This window comes from Neolamprologus multifasciatus, chromosome 1 (genome assembly GCF_963576455.1).
Source record: "Neolamprologus multifasciatus chromosome 1, fNeoMul1.2, whole genome shotgun sequence".
NCBI lineage: Eukaryota > Metazoa > Chordata > Actinopteri > Cichliformes > Cichlidae > Neolamprologus > Neolamprologus multifasciatus.
In genome coordinates this window covers 12,886,841-12,900,689 of record NC_140439.1, presented here as the reverse complement: position 1 = coordinate 12,900,689, position 13,849 = coordinate 12,886,841, and the positions used below count along the sequence as shown (strand labels likewise).

At 40.2% G+C, this 13,849-nt stretch overlaps 1 protein-coding gene across 1 annotated transcript; it reads left to right on the top strand.

Moving 5' to 3' along the window:
- The first annotated feature begins 504 nt into the window (after positions 1 to 504).
- On the top strand, positions 505 to 12,321 carry LOC146525416 (long-chain fatty acid transport protein 2-like). Its single transcript, XM_085157352.1, has 10 exons — positions 505 to 1,189; positions 1,881 to 2,090; positions 2,174 to 2,332; positions 3,597 to 3,721; positions 6,560 to 6,754; positions 7,033 to 7,123; positions 7,261 to 7,459; positions 10,065 to 10,162; positions 10,245 to 10,375; positions 10,486 to 12,321. Exons 1-10 carry the CDS (start codon positions 712 to 714, stop codon positions 10,660 to 10,662), a joined length of 1,863 nt encoding a protein of 620 aa, XP_085013478.1. The 5' UTR covers positions 505 to 711; the 3' UTR covers positions 10,663 to 12,321.
- The last annotated feature ends 1,528 nt before the right edge of the window (positions 12,322 to 13,849 follow it).

The window sequence follows — 13,849 nt, the reverse complement described above, 5'->3', positions numbered from 1 at the left end:
CATGGGGAAATCTCAGTAAATCAGCAACTTCTGAAATACTCAGATCAGCCTATTTGACACCAACAATCACGCCACGTTACTTTTCTTCACTATGCTGATTCTGAGCTTGAACTTCAGCTGTCTATATGCCTAAATGCACTGAATTGCAGCCACGTGATTGGCTGATTAGATATTTGCTGGTGGGTGTACATTCATCATGTGACTCCATGGATGGCGCTTAAGCCTTCATTGATAACTCGAGTTTAACCACCAAGCTGTAGGCTATATAAACAAGTGGTATAATTTTATTTGACTCTTTGACTAATGATGAAGCTTCAGTCAGGATACAAACCTTAAACTTGACATCTACCCAGTGAACACCATCCGCTCAAACAAGATGTGTCGCACGTACCCACTTCAACCCTCACATGCCTCGTTAGAAACGCCCATAAAACTTTGTTAATCTCTAAAAGTTGCTGTGTCAGTTGTCTGTCAGCTACAATCTAGAGAGCACGTCCTACTTCGCGCGTTTCATTGGCGTCTCTTACAGTAGCTGCTGCTGCCGCTCTCACTGATGTGATTCAAAGTACTTGTTTTTCTTATGAATCTTCGCATTCTTTGAAACAAACGCTCCGCCCCACTCAGCAAAACCCAAATCTGCAACACTCCCCATTTTGCAGCAGGGCTTCACATTTTTCTGTCCAAGCTTTAAAAAGAGAGAGAGAGGTCACGATGGAAATCTATATTTCAATCATTTTAGCAAGTCTGCTCATCATACCGTTTGCACTCAAAACTTTTTCCCCCTATGTCTGGATGGACATTGTGTATTTCGGGGATCTAGTGCGTATTTTGGTAAAGTTTGTAGCGAGGCGCAGAAGGAGACCTCTCTTCTTTGTTTTGGACCGTTTTTTGGAGCAGACCGAGGCGCATCCAGACAAGACGTTCATAGTGTTTGAAAATGAAAGCTACACATACGCTTGCACGGATAAGAGGAGTAACAAAATTGCAAACGCGCTACAGTCTCACGCTGGGTATAAATGTGGCGACACCGTCGCGCTTTTTATGGGGAACGAACCCGCCTTCTTGTTTACCTGGCTGGCTTTGGCTAAACTGGGCTCCCCTGTAGCTCTCCTCAATCATAACATCCGCACCAAGTCTTTGCTGCACTGTTTTAATTGCTGCAAGGCTAAAGTGTTGATAGCAGCCGCAGGTATGCCTCCATTTTTATTTTTTTTTTAATTTCTGCTTTTTCAGAAGCTCAATTAGTGTAAACCAACCTTTTATCTTTTGATCCACATAATCAGGTATTCAGTACAGATTTTAATTAAACCTAGCTGTAACTTTGAACTTGTGGAGTTGGCTTGGTTTTCCTTGCCTCCAACAAGGCTTTGCAGTAGAGGTGAGATCAATTCATATATTAATAGTACTGATACCAACGCTGATATTGGTCTCTGATCGATACTAGTGCAATAGGATCGATGCTTTGTTTCTATCCACTTCAGCCCTGAATTATGTGAAATGAAGAAAAATATACCTCAAATGTGCTGGAAAACCTGGCTATTTTATTTGTAACCTACAGCACTTTTAAACAGAAGCTGACTGGAAATGCTTTAGAGACAGGCATGTTTACAGTCCAGGGCTCAAAAAAACCCCAACCCAGTTTCAAAACACGTGGAAAGCTGAAAGGTGTGTTTTGTCGTGTTAACTTATTATTGTGAAAATTAGAGCCATTAAAATTTGTTCAAAATTTGCTAAATTAAAAGTTGATATCAGTATTGGTATCAGGATTACTGGCCCTGTGTTTGCTTGGAATCAGAGCGATACCAACGTTTGCATTATTGCACGACACTGCTTTGCTTGTCTTGCTTTGCCTTATGAATGTGCTTTATGTGCCTTTCCAGAACTAAAGGAGGCCGTGGAAGACGTGCTGCCCTCCCTGATAGAGCACGGTGTCACTGTCCTCCTGATGTCCAAACAAAGTGACACGCCTGGAATCCAGAGCTTCTCTGATGAAGTCGAGGAGGCATCGGATGACCCCATCCCTCGATCCTTCAGGTCACACATCACATTCAAAAGTCCTGCAATTTATATTTACACCTCTGGAACCACAGGTACGTGGCAGGACTTTGTCCTGTTGATCACATTAAAAGTGTCGTTCAGTTTCAGAATTTTGCGGCTTGTTGTGTTTCTGTAGGTCTTCCTAAGGCAGCTGTGGTCAACCAGAACCGCATCTTAACAGCTCTGGCTGTGTTGTCATCAAACGGTGTAGTATCTAGTGATGTCTTCTATCTCAACCTTCCTCTGTATCACACAGCTGGATTTGTTGTTGGGTTCATTGGCACAATTGAGACAGGTGAGGTGACTGAGCAGTAGCTGTGAGTTAAAGTTAAAAATAAGACTTTGTGAGAGCTGGGTTCATCCTCTACTGAGATAACAAGCGCTGTTTAGTTACATACATTTCAGAGTTTGTCAAACAACAGAGACATCTGCTATGTACAGAGGTCAACGTCACTTCTATTATTGACCTCAGGAAATTCCTATGCTGTCAGGGGAAGAAAGATATAGTGAAAAAAGCTGTTATGCATTTAAATTCAAACTGGAGCACAGCAAGAGAAATTGAATCTGCACTAAGGGCTGCACCCCTGTACGACTGTGAGTCCATGAAGTGGACTGCATTTGGGCTCCAGATGTAAGCCAGTAGTTTTTAATGCAAACAAGTCCAACAATCCACAGTGGTTTGCAAGCAAACTGGTTGCAGGTATGGCATTTTGTATGATAAAAATCAAGAAAAATGACGCAAAACCTGGTTTTATTGTACAAAAATGATTGGATTCATCTATAATTAGAGTAGGCCTTCACACAAACTTAGTGCATAAATGTAATGGACAGTTTTTCGTCAGATTCAGGTTCAGATTGCTGCCATAAAGTACTGACACACAGTAGAATCTTTGTCTCCATATCTGATGATTTTATAGTTTTAATCCATGGATTAAGTGATTAAGAACATTCTCTTACTTGTGCTGTAAAGCTAAATAAACCACCCAAATCCCAAATGGATTAGCTAAAACAAATGCATCATCACAAGCAGTTGATTTCTCTTGAACCAGAAGTAGACACTGACTGCGCTCCCTGAAGATCATGCAGATCCATGAAAGCTCCTCACGCGAGCTGAGAGTACACAGCAAAAAAAATCTCTATATAAAAAAGTATAAGTGAACTAATTTCTACTGAAATAGAAGTGATCTCCCTGCGCCATCTCTCTTTCTTGTTACCCTGGTAGAATCCAAGTGAAAGAGTCTTTTGTCACTGTGAACCTGTAATCTGAACAGATCCTATGAAACAGCTTTTTTTCCTAAATAGGCTAAAGTTCACAAAGCTCTCATATGTTTGACTAAGCAGCCACATTGCACGCTTATTAGGAAAGATTCAGTGACTGCCCCGCGCAGTCACTGTTTTGTTATTTAGCACACGCAGTTTTGCGGCACTGAATTGAATCCTATTGGATTAGATGGAGTCACTATTTCCATAATGACTAAATTGCCTCTCATTTCTAGATGAATTTGCATATGCATGCATTTATTTATTCAAGTGTAATAATGTATTTTTCTGTCTTGAAGGATCAACTATAATTCTGAAGAGGAAGTTTTCTGCCTCTCAGTTCTGGGATGACTGCAGGAAACACAACGTGACTGTTATGCAGTACATTGGAGAGGTGATGCGTTACCTCTGTTGTGCACCAAAGGTAAAAGGATTCTAATAGGCGCCCACTTGTAACAGTTAGAATGTAACAGTGCGTTTGCAGTCAAAGCATTTTGAAGACTTACAGTATTGTGTAACTAGGACACAGACAGAGTCCTTGTGATCGTTTTTGTTTTCTTCCTGTGCAAAAGTCTCAAGCCACCAAAATGATTAGGTGCTGCTGAATAGGTGTACCTCTTCACACAGATTTGAACCAAAAATGTAAAATTTGGATTCATCACTCCATTAAGACTTGTCACCGCTGATTTTCAGTCTAATTCTTTTGTAATTTTCCTCCTTTTGACCTTCCTTAAGAATGGCTTCTTGACAGGCACCCTTACTCTGAGACCTTTCTGGTCAGGCTTCATTAAACAGTAGATGGATCAACTGAAAGGTCAGATGTACACTACTAGTCAAAAGTTTGGACACACCTTTTCATGTAATGTTTTTTCTTTATTTTCATGACTATTTACATTGTAGATTGTCACTGAAGGCTTAATGTCTTCATTAAGTAGCTACAATGTAGAAAGTAGTGAAAATAAAGAAAAACCATTAAATGAGAAGGCGTGTCCAAACTTTTGACAGGTAGGTCCCATGTTAGGTTTTTTGGTGGATTTTTTTCTTGTTTCTCAAGGGCAACATTTTCAGATACTGTTCATAGGTTTTTTTTTTCCCCTGCCACCTCTTCTGTTGACCTTCATTTGTCCAGTTCCCTCAGATTTTTTTAAGAACACACCGCACACCATCCTCAGATATGCTAAGATTTTAGCTAATAGCTCTTTGGGAATCCCGTTTTGGTTCAACTAAATAAATGGGAACAAACTGTGTTTGTTTTGTTTTGTTTTGTTTTGTTTTGTTTTGTTTTGTTTTGTTTTGTTTTGTTTTGTTTTGTTTTGTTTTGTTTTGTTTTGTTTTGTTTTGTTTTGTTTTGTTTTGTTTTTTGGGACAGACTGCGAGTAACAAAGTACCTAAAGTTAGAAGTTGTTTTGTCTGCTCTGTGTAGAGATGAGACTGCTTCATCCCTCGTGTTAGGTGTCCTTTTATGCTTGAATGATTCTTATGTCAACAAAAAAAGCAAAAGAAAAACAAACAAAAGGAAGAAAAAAAGAAAATGGTCAGGTATGAGGACTGGCCTGAAAATAAGTAGAAAAAGCAGCCAACGTCCAAACAAACTATACAAAAATGAGGGGTAGCTCGAGACTTTTGCATAGTACTGTATTCCAGCTTCTCCCGTGTTGTAGAAAAGCCTCCGCAGCACTGTTTTGATAATGTGATCGCTGAAAGTGGCAGAACTCGGCTTCTTAACTGAAACCTTATGAGGGATTTAAGGTGGACTTCTTTGTACTCAGGGGTGTTGAAACGTGAATAGATAAGGCCTTTACTTCAATAATTAATAACTTCAATATCTGCTGCTGAAAGTCACATTTGCAATCATTCTAGTGTCTGCAGCTCAAATAAACTCACAGGAGTCGCTGGCTGGGATGCTTACGGGCACCACGCCTCGTCTCTCTCAGATACTCTAAAACTTGCTCTTCAAGACAGCTGCAGAGGCAGAATACTGGGAACTAGTTGCAGCAAGTTGCTGCTGAGGCCTATCCACTCAGAGATAACTTTCCAAATCTGTACATTCCCAAAGCTCAGCACAGCTGGCTTACCAAAATAGAAATCGTTAAATCTCAACTATCGGTTTCCAGGTTTCTGCGCCAGTATGAAACCTGCGGGGTTCTGAGCTGCAGAACAAGAATCAAGCTGTTGTTTAAAATATCACCACTAACTGCATGTGTTTCTGATATTTTCAATATGTATTTGTATTTCTTTAGAACTACTGTAAACAGTCGTGTATGCCATTCAGAGTATCCAGTTGCATCACATGAGGCACAGTCTCATTTTACTGCGTGACCCTGCACGAGCCCGATGAGGTGGTTTGTCTTTATCAGGTCACCTCTAGGAATAGATGCTGGCCTTTACTTAAGACGGCCATATCAAGTAACTTTGCATGCCGAATCTTCTTGTATCTAATTTAAGGGTCAATTTTATTTCAGCAAATGATATTTCTTAGAAATTACATGTACAGTACTTAAAGTGCCGAGTACTGTTGAATCCAACTGAAAAATTTTGTTGTGAGTCGGATTCTCACATACTTACAGAGATTAGGAATTAAAGGGCTTATTAGATGTCTGATGTCTTTTTAATACAAGACATCAGTGTGCTCATAAAGTGTGCAGTCTTCATTTCTATTCTAAAAGCCATTAAAAATGTTTTTGATTAGTTTCTTTTGTTTTAGAGTGAGCTGGTACTAGTGCAACTCTGTGGTTGATACATACATGGTGTATTTATCTTTTTGTATTAAGGGCGAAAGATCATCAAAGATGGCGATTTGCTGAGTGCCCATGGATACACACATTTCTCGGCTAGTTGTTATCTTACCCGTGGGGGGTGACCGTAACTCAGGGGGCTCTCTGTCCTGGTCGTTGTGTCCTTGGGCAAGACACTTCACCTACCACCTACTGGTGTTGGCCAGAGGGGCCGATGGCGTGATATGGCAGCCTCGCTTCTGTCAGTCTGCCCCAGGGCAGCTGTGGCTACAACCGTAGCTTGCCTCCACCAGTGTGTGAATGTGAGAGTGAATGAATAGTGGCATTGTAAAGCGCTTTGGGTGCCTTGAAAAGCGCTATAGAAATCCAATCCATTATTATTACCCAAAATGGCAACTTTAAAAACAAATTAACTAAGCTCATGGATAGTTTCTTGTATTTTGGATGTTTTCTTGAATAGGAGACTATGTATTTCTACTGTGCTTGCAAAAAGCCTCACATTCTTTATTTTTTATTTCAAACTACAGAAAGACAGTGACAAGGACCACAAAGTAAGACTGGCCATTGGCAACGGCATCAGGGCAGAGATATGGAAAGAGTTTCTTAACCGCTTTGGGAACATTCAGATTCGAGAGTTTTACGCCTCCACTGAAGGAAATGTCGGATTTTTGAACTATGTGGAGAAAATTGGAGCTATTGGACGAGTCCACTTTTTTCATCGGGTAAAAAAAAAACCCCAACAACAATAATTCTTTAATGTTATATGTATGGAACGTTTTCAGATTTACTAAATATTTAACAGATTGTCTATTAAAATAATTAATCTTTGAAAAGTGTGCAAGCAAACCTGACAGATTAGCACGTGTTATAAATTATCTTGATTTTATGAACTATTGAAAGTATTTTCTTTATTGCAAAAAGAGATATTATGTGCGTAGATAGTACTTTTTATGTTGGTTTAATATTGTATTGAACACATATTATCACGTTCGTCCTGTAGAAGCTGTTCCCTTACACCCTTGTTAAGTATGACACAGAGCGAGATGAGCCAGTACGAGATGCTAACGGCCTCTGCATCGAGTCGCGCAAAGGTAAAGAATAACTGCAGTTCTTCTTTCGCATGGCACATCCATCCATTAATCCATCCGCAATGGAGCCTGGACTCTGTCCCAGCGGACACAAACTCTCTGCGAGTTACGTGCATCCTCTTCACTTTTCTTTTTTAAAGGTGAACCAGGACTGCTGGTGTCAAAGATTACAAACTTGGCCCCATTTGCTGGCTACGCGCAGAATGAAGAACAAACTGAGCGGAAGAGACTTCACAATGTTCTCAAGAAGGGCGATCTTTATTTCAACACGGGAGACCTGATGAGGATCGACAAAGATAACTTTATTTACTTCCAGGATCGAGTAGGTGACACATTCAGGTACTGAACCCACCAGGATTTCATTTGGAAAATTCTTTTTGTTTACAGAACTGGTCCATCAGGTTCATGCTGAAGCCTTAGCCTTATTATTTAAATACAAATGAGACTTCAACAAATGGATGAAACCTAAAGAGGTGGCTGACTTTCCACTGTTAAAAGCATAAAATGCTTAATTCTAACGGGCTTTATTACAAGACACAGTGAGTGAAATAATTATTTGATTCTTTGCTAAATTTGTTAAGTTGGCTCGTTTAAAAGAAAAAGAAAAAATAGAAGAGTCTCAATTTTTTTATGGTATTTTCATTTTAATGGAGAAACCAGAATACCAGGCAACTATTTAGGAAAAAAAAAAAGGTAAAAATTGATTTTCATGTCATTAAGTGAATAAGTATTTCATCCCCAAGCAAAGCATGCCTTATGCCTGAGTTATGCTTCAGCAGGTAGTCTACGCCATAATGCCAAAACCTTCCATGTAACCTGGCGTGCACCTGCAGTCTTCAGCTTGTAGTGTTTCTGATTACATCATAAATTACGATGTACTTTTCCTGCAAAAGTCTAAATCGGGCTTTAGTATTTGGTGGAGTAACCCTAGTTGCCAACCTACATGAGATGTTTCATGGATGATGAGATCTAGATTTTATGCCACATGGCCCTGTACATTTGCCCTTCAGTGTGGTGAAGTCATCTTGTACCCTTAGCTGCAAAACCGTCCTAAAGCATAATGTATCCACCTTCCCTGCTCGACTGTGGGGATGGTGTTCTTTGGCTCATATTCAGCGTTACTCTTCCGTCAAACATAACTGGTCAAGTTCATGCCAAAGAGTTCAATATTGGTTTTTTCGGCTCACAGAACCTTCAAGCCTTCTCCTAGTCATTTAGTCATTGTTTACTGGAAAACTTAAAATGGTCCTGTACATGGTCAAATGAGCTTGCAAAGAAAAGCGTCTGGACTTCTTTAAGTTACTTGAAGACGTTTCACCTCTCATCCGAGAAGCTTCTTCAGTTCTAAGGTCAAAGGGTGGAGAGTCCCAGAAATAAACCTAGTGGGAGTGTACCCCCACAGAGGGACAAAAGGACCCCCTGATGATCCTCTAATCGCCTGAGCCAAGGTGTGAAACTGGGTGTGGGTCCTAATCAGCCAGAGTTTTGGGTGAGTTCATTGTGAAACCTGGCCCCACCTTATCATGCGAATTCCTGAGGTCAGATGGCCCAGGATGTAAGTGGGCGTTAAGGCGTCTGGGGAGGGATCTCAAAACTGGATTATAGATGGCAGAGAGTTGGTGTCGTAAACCACCGCCTCTGTTCAAAGATGGTCGCTCACAGTGGACATAGATGGCTTCTTTCACTCCTCTTTCAAACCATCTGTCTTCTCTGTCCAAAATGTGAACACTGGCATCGAAGAAGCTTCTCGGATGAGAGGTGAAACGTCTTCAAGTAACTTAAAGAAGTCCAGACGCTTTTCTTTGCAAGCTCCTTTGACTACGATGACCTGGATGACTGAGAACCTTCACAGACATAGGTCCTGTACATGTGCCTTCTTGAGCGGGCACTGCAGGATGTCAGTCTATTATGGTGCAGTGTGTGACTGTGTTCCCAGATGTCTTCAGATCATTAAGAAGCTCCTCCTGTGCAGTTTTGGACTAATCCTCCACCTTTCTCAGGACCATCCTCATCCTACAAGGCATAATCTTGCATGGTGCTGCAGATCAAGGACGACAGATGATCATTTCATGTTTCTTCCATTTCTGAATAATTGCAGCAGCAGTTGTCACCTTCTCACCAAGTGTCTTGCTAATGGTCTTGTAGCCCATTCCAGCTCTGTGCAGGTCTGAATGATGTCCTTATCCAAGACGTCATTTAACAGTTCTTTGGTTATGCTCATGGTGGTGGACAGGTTTAAATGGAAGAATTAGATTCTCTGGGCTAGTGTGCTCACACACATATAACGAGTTGAGATCAGGCGTATGTGGAATTGATAGAATCAGTGTGTTCACTCAATGATGTTCAAATCAATTTCTAACTATTATGTAATCTGTTTTGTTTTTGTTTTTTGTTAACATTTTGTCTCTCTACATGAAGCTCAAACTAACATTAAAGATTAGAGACTGATGTTTTTTTTGTAATAGAGCAAACTTACAAATTCAGCATGGCATCGATTAATTACCCCCCCCCCCCCCCCCCCACACACACACACACACAGTATATATGAATATGAATGCTGCAAATGATCTGTTTATTTAAAAAGGAAAAAAGTTGAAACGAAACGATTTATTATCCTGATTATGTGTTTTATAATCAGCCTTTTGCTGTGAAAACACAGCCCATGATTCTTACACAGCACTCTTTTCAAACTAGATTTCTTTTTTTGTGTTTATTTTAATTACACAACCTGACCGTTAACAGTAATACAGCAGTTTTGTGTTGACAGCAGATTTACAAGTGGTACAGTAATTGTTTTATAGGACATTTACTTGTTGAGAAGGTTTGTTCACAATACTTGCCAGGACTTTTTTTTCTACATGGATGAACTTGCACATTTTAGTTTCGCCTCTGGTATAAAGAGACCTGCAATAGACATGAAGTTGCAACTTGTGTGAGCCCACAGGTGGAAAGGTGAGAATGTTGCCACGACCGAGGTGTCTGACATCTTGACGATCTGTGATTGTCTCAAAGAAGCCAACGTTTACGGAGTCCAAGTGCCAGGTGATTGTTATTTTCTCTGTATTTTTTCAGCTCACCATGATTTCTATAAGAATATCATCACCACCTTTGTTTTGCTATGTAGGCCATGAGGGACGGATAGGGATGGCAGCTGTCACTCTAAAGAAAGAAGTCCAGTTTGACGGACGTAAAACATACAACCATGTGGTCGGCTGCCTGCCCTCATATGCACGTCCTCGCTTTATAAGGATGCAGGTAATTTAATTTTCTGTTTCAGTTTAGGATGAAACACCAGGCATATTTTAATTTTTTGAAAAGAAACAGAGTAATCATTGATCCAATATTGATGATTCCTTTCTGTGTAGAGCGCTGTGGAAGTAACTGGGACTTTCAAACAGATGAAGGTAAAATTAGTGGAGGAGGGATTTGATCCAGGATGTATCCAGGACCCTCTTTACATCCTTGATGATAATGCCAAGAGCTACGTACCACTGACAGCTCAGATCTATCATGCCATCATATCAGGAAGCACAAAACTATGAGCGGGCTCTCAGTTTTCACCAGATGTGCAAGCTTTTTGGGTAATTGGTATTTTTAATGAATTAACTTCCAGCTCAGGGAAGAAACACACACTTTTCAACAATGCTCTAGTTGGTTAAATCACTTTTTTTTTAAGGCAGCACGTGGGACTCTGTGTACAAGGGGAGGGGTTTGTCACACTATAAATGTGTATTTACTCGCACGCTGACTTCTGTTTATGCATGTACTTTTTTTCAGTGTTGCATTCATGTGTTATGGTACGACAATTGTGGTGAAGAAACACTATGGATAGACAGTGTAGTTTACATACTTTATTTCATACCTATTTTTTTATGTACTTCAGAAGAATTATTTGCTTTTCTTCAAGTGATGAGTACCTCATGATCATTTAATACTTACAAAATTATATATTAAGGGGAATGATATTAATGCTTTTTATAATAATGTGTCAGTAACTGTAAATGTGCATTGCTTTCTTCAGAATTAAAGTTAAGCCAGAAGCAGTTTTTGTGCTTGTGCTTGCTCTGATTTTGCTCACTACAAAAATTTCAGATGTGACATGTGACGTGGAACAGTCACTAGGTGGAGACAAACACTGCCTGAGCTTCACTCCTCAGTGTGGTTGAAACAGACTAGCAAATCAGCAGTCAGTAAATTAACTTCAACATCTAGAATTTACTCCCTTTTCTGACTGCGTGGGAACCACAGATCCTGGGTTATCCTCACGTTCAGCCAAAAAATGTGGCTTGGGTTTACCAAATCATGAAAATCAGCACCAGACTAAATGTGGGGGAGGGAAGGAGGGAGGTTGTCTATACACATAAATGCATTTCTGCACATTTCTCTGAAAATGGAGAAGTACCATTTTCAAGGACAGGATGGGTGAAAAAGCAGCCAATGCTTTATTACTGTGTAACTGTTGTGTAATGTTTTTTCTGCCTTATCTGCTTTTATGTTTTTATGATCAGTTGGTTGTGTTAAAGTTAATCTTTGATGTAAATCCTCTGTTAATGTTTTCAGCTCATTATTTGGCAGCCACTGGACAAAACCCACTTGACCTACCTGTCTTTGCCAAGTGTGAAAATTGCAGAAAAACAAGACCATAATTATTCCACTGTTCATGTTACTTTTGGAAGCACTGGAGTGCAACTCATGGAGATCAGATAGTCCCGAGCTTGAAAGTGTTGAAGGGGGTGTTACACTTTCAGTTCATGCAGCAAAACGAGCTGTGGTGAGGCATCTAACTGTCTGTCCATTTGTAGTTCACAAATCACAAATATCACAACTAATGGTCAGAATTTAACCAAACTTGCTCACATTAATCACCTAATGGGTTCTCATGGACACTGTGCTGAAGCTCAAGGTCACATTTATAATCTGACAATCTGATTACTTTGATCCGAGCCAGAGTCATCGAGAGTTTTACAGGCTTCATACTGACAAAAGTGTTATCCAACATCTGCCACACACACTAAAAGTAACATGGTTCAGACAAGGAGCCCTCCTGACACCTTTCTTTGAGTTACGACAGTAGCTTTCCCTGTAAAGCCATTAGATTGACCAGTAATTGACAGATATTGTTAAATAACATAGTGCACATAAGCATGTTTCACTATGTTTACACTTTACACTTTCTACACCTGGCCCAGGTTTCAAAAATCCCTATTGTTTATGCATCAACTTGGTATTCCATTTGAATCATGGGTGGAAGTTTGAATTTTGGTGGAGCGCCATTAGAATAGAACCAATGTTTTCAGGAACTCAGGAGTTCCCTGACAATATCACATTTACTCATTTTCTAAACCCAGAAAGCACACTCAGGCAACAGTGTGTGAGATGCAAGTGTTTATTTAGAAAGTGCTGAGAGGAACTGAGAATCTCGGAAAAGGCAACACAGTGTTAGTTTGTTCATGGAGATGGACTCATCTTACATCCGGAGAGGGAATATGCTGGTGTGCAGGCTAGGTGAAGAATGACCAGGCCATTGAACTTTCAGTTGGTACTGAGTTCTGCAGATAATTGCAAGGCTGAGGTGTTTTAGGCACAATACCGGCTGGGAGCTGGAAGAGCCATGAGGCTGAACTGGTAAACCCTTCAGGTGAGTGAACATGGTGTGTGTCTGTGTGCCGTAGTGAAATCAAAAACAGTGAGAATACTGAGGAAATACAAAGGCACAGATGGAGCAAATCTACCATCATAGTGGACTGTACGATCTGACAGGGAATCACAACCACAGCCTAATGGTAGATAGGGGTGGGCAGATAGACTGGTTCTTATATAGAGCTTTTCTACTCTTCTGAGCACTCAAAGCGCTTTACACAACTTGTGCATTCACACAAGCACATTGTTCTAAGTGCTTTCTAAGTAGCATTCACACACACTCATACTCATGCATCGGATCGCAATTTGGGGTTAATATCTTGCCCAAGATATTAACCCCAAGGATATTTGGCATGCCCCAAGAAATACCCCAAGGATATTTGGCATGCAGACTAGGGGAAGCCAGGAATCGAACCACCAACCTTCCGATCGGTAGATGACCTGCTCTACCACCTGAGCTACAGCCACCCAGATTGATCTAGATATTGACAGTATCAACACCAGCTCTGAAATTTGTATCGGAATGATACTTTGAGGCTTGTTTTATCTCCTCCAAGTTGAGTGCATTGCTCCTGTTCATCAGAAAGTAGACACGTCTGTAAAAACAATGGTCCTTTTCATATATATATATATATATATATATATATATATATATATATATACATATATATATATATATATATATATATATATATATATGTGTGTGTGTGTGTGTATGTGTGTATTCTGAACTTTCTTATATTTAGTATATAAGAATAATATATCTTATACTTAGTGGCCTGTCATTCAATTTAAAAGCTGGTGTATATTTTGAAGTCAGAACTTTCAACACAAGCTGCAGCTTGTTGCTATTTCATCCTGTGTAGGTGCGGCACATCCGTCGACCCCAGAGGGTTGATAACACTCACCTTCATTCCATTTCCAGAGTGTAACAACCAACCACCTGTGTGAAATCTGAACTGCCCATGGTGTTGTTCAAAATGTGCTCTGGGACAAAGCATCGGTTGCTACTAAAAAAAACCCCACGAAATAAAGCCGGTGTTGTGCCAAAAAATGATTGTCTGCCAAAAACAGATTTCTGGTATTTTC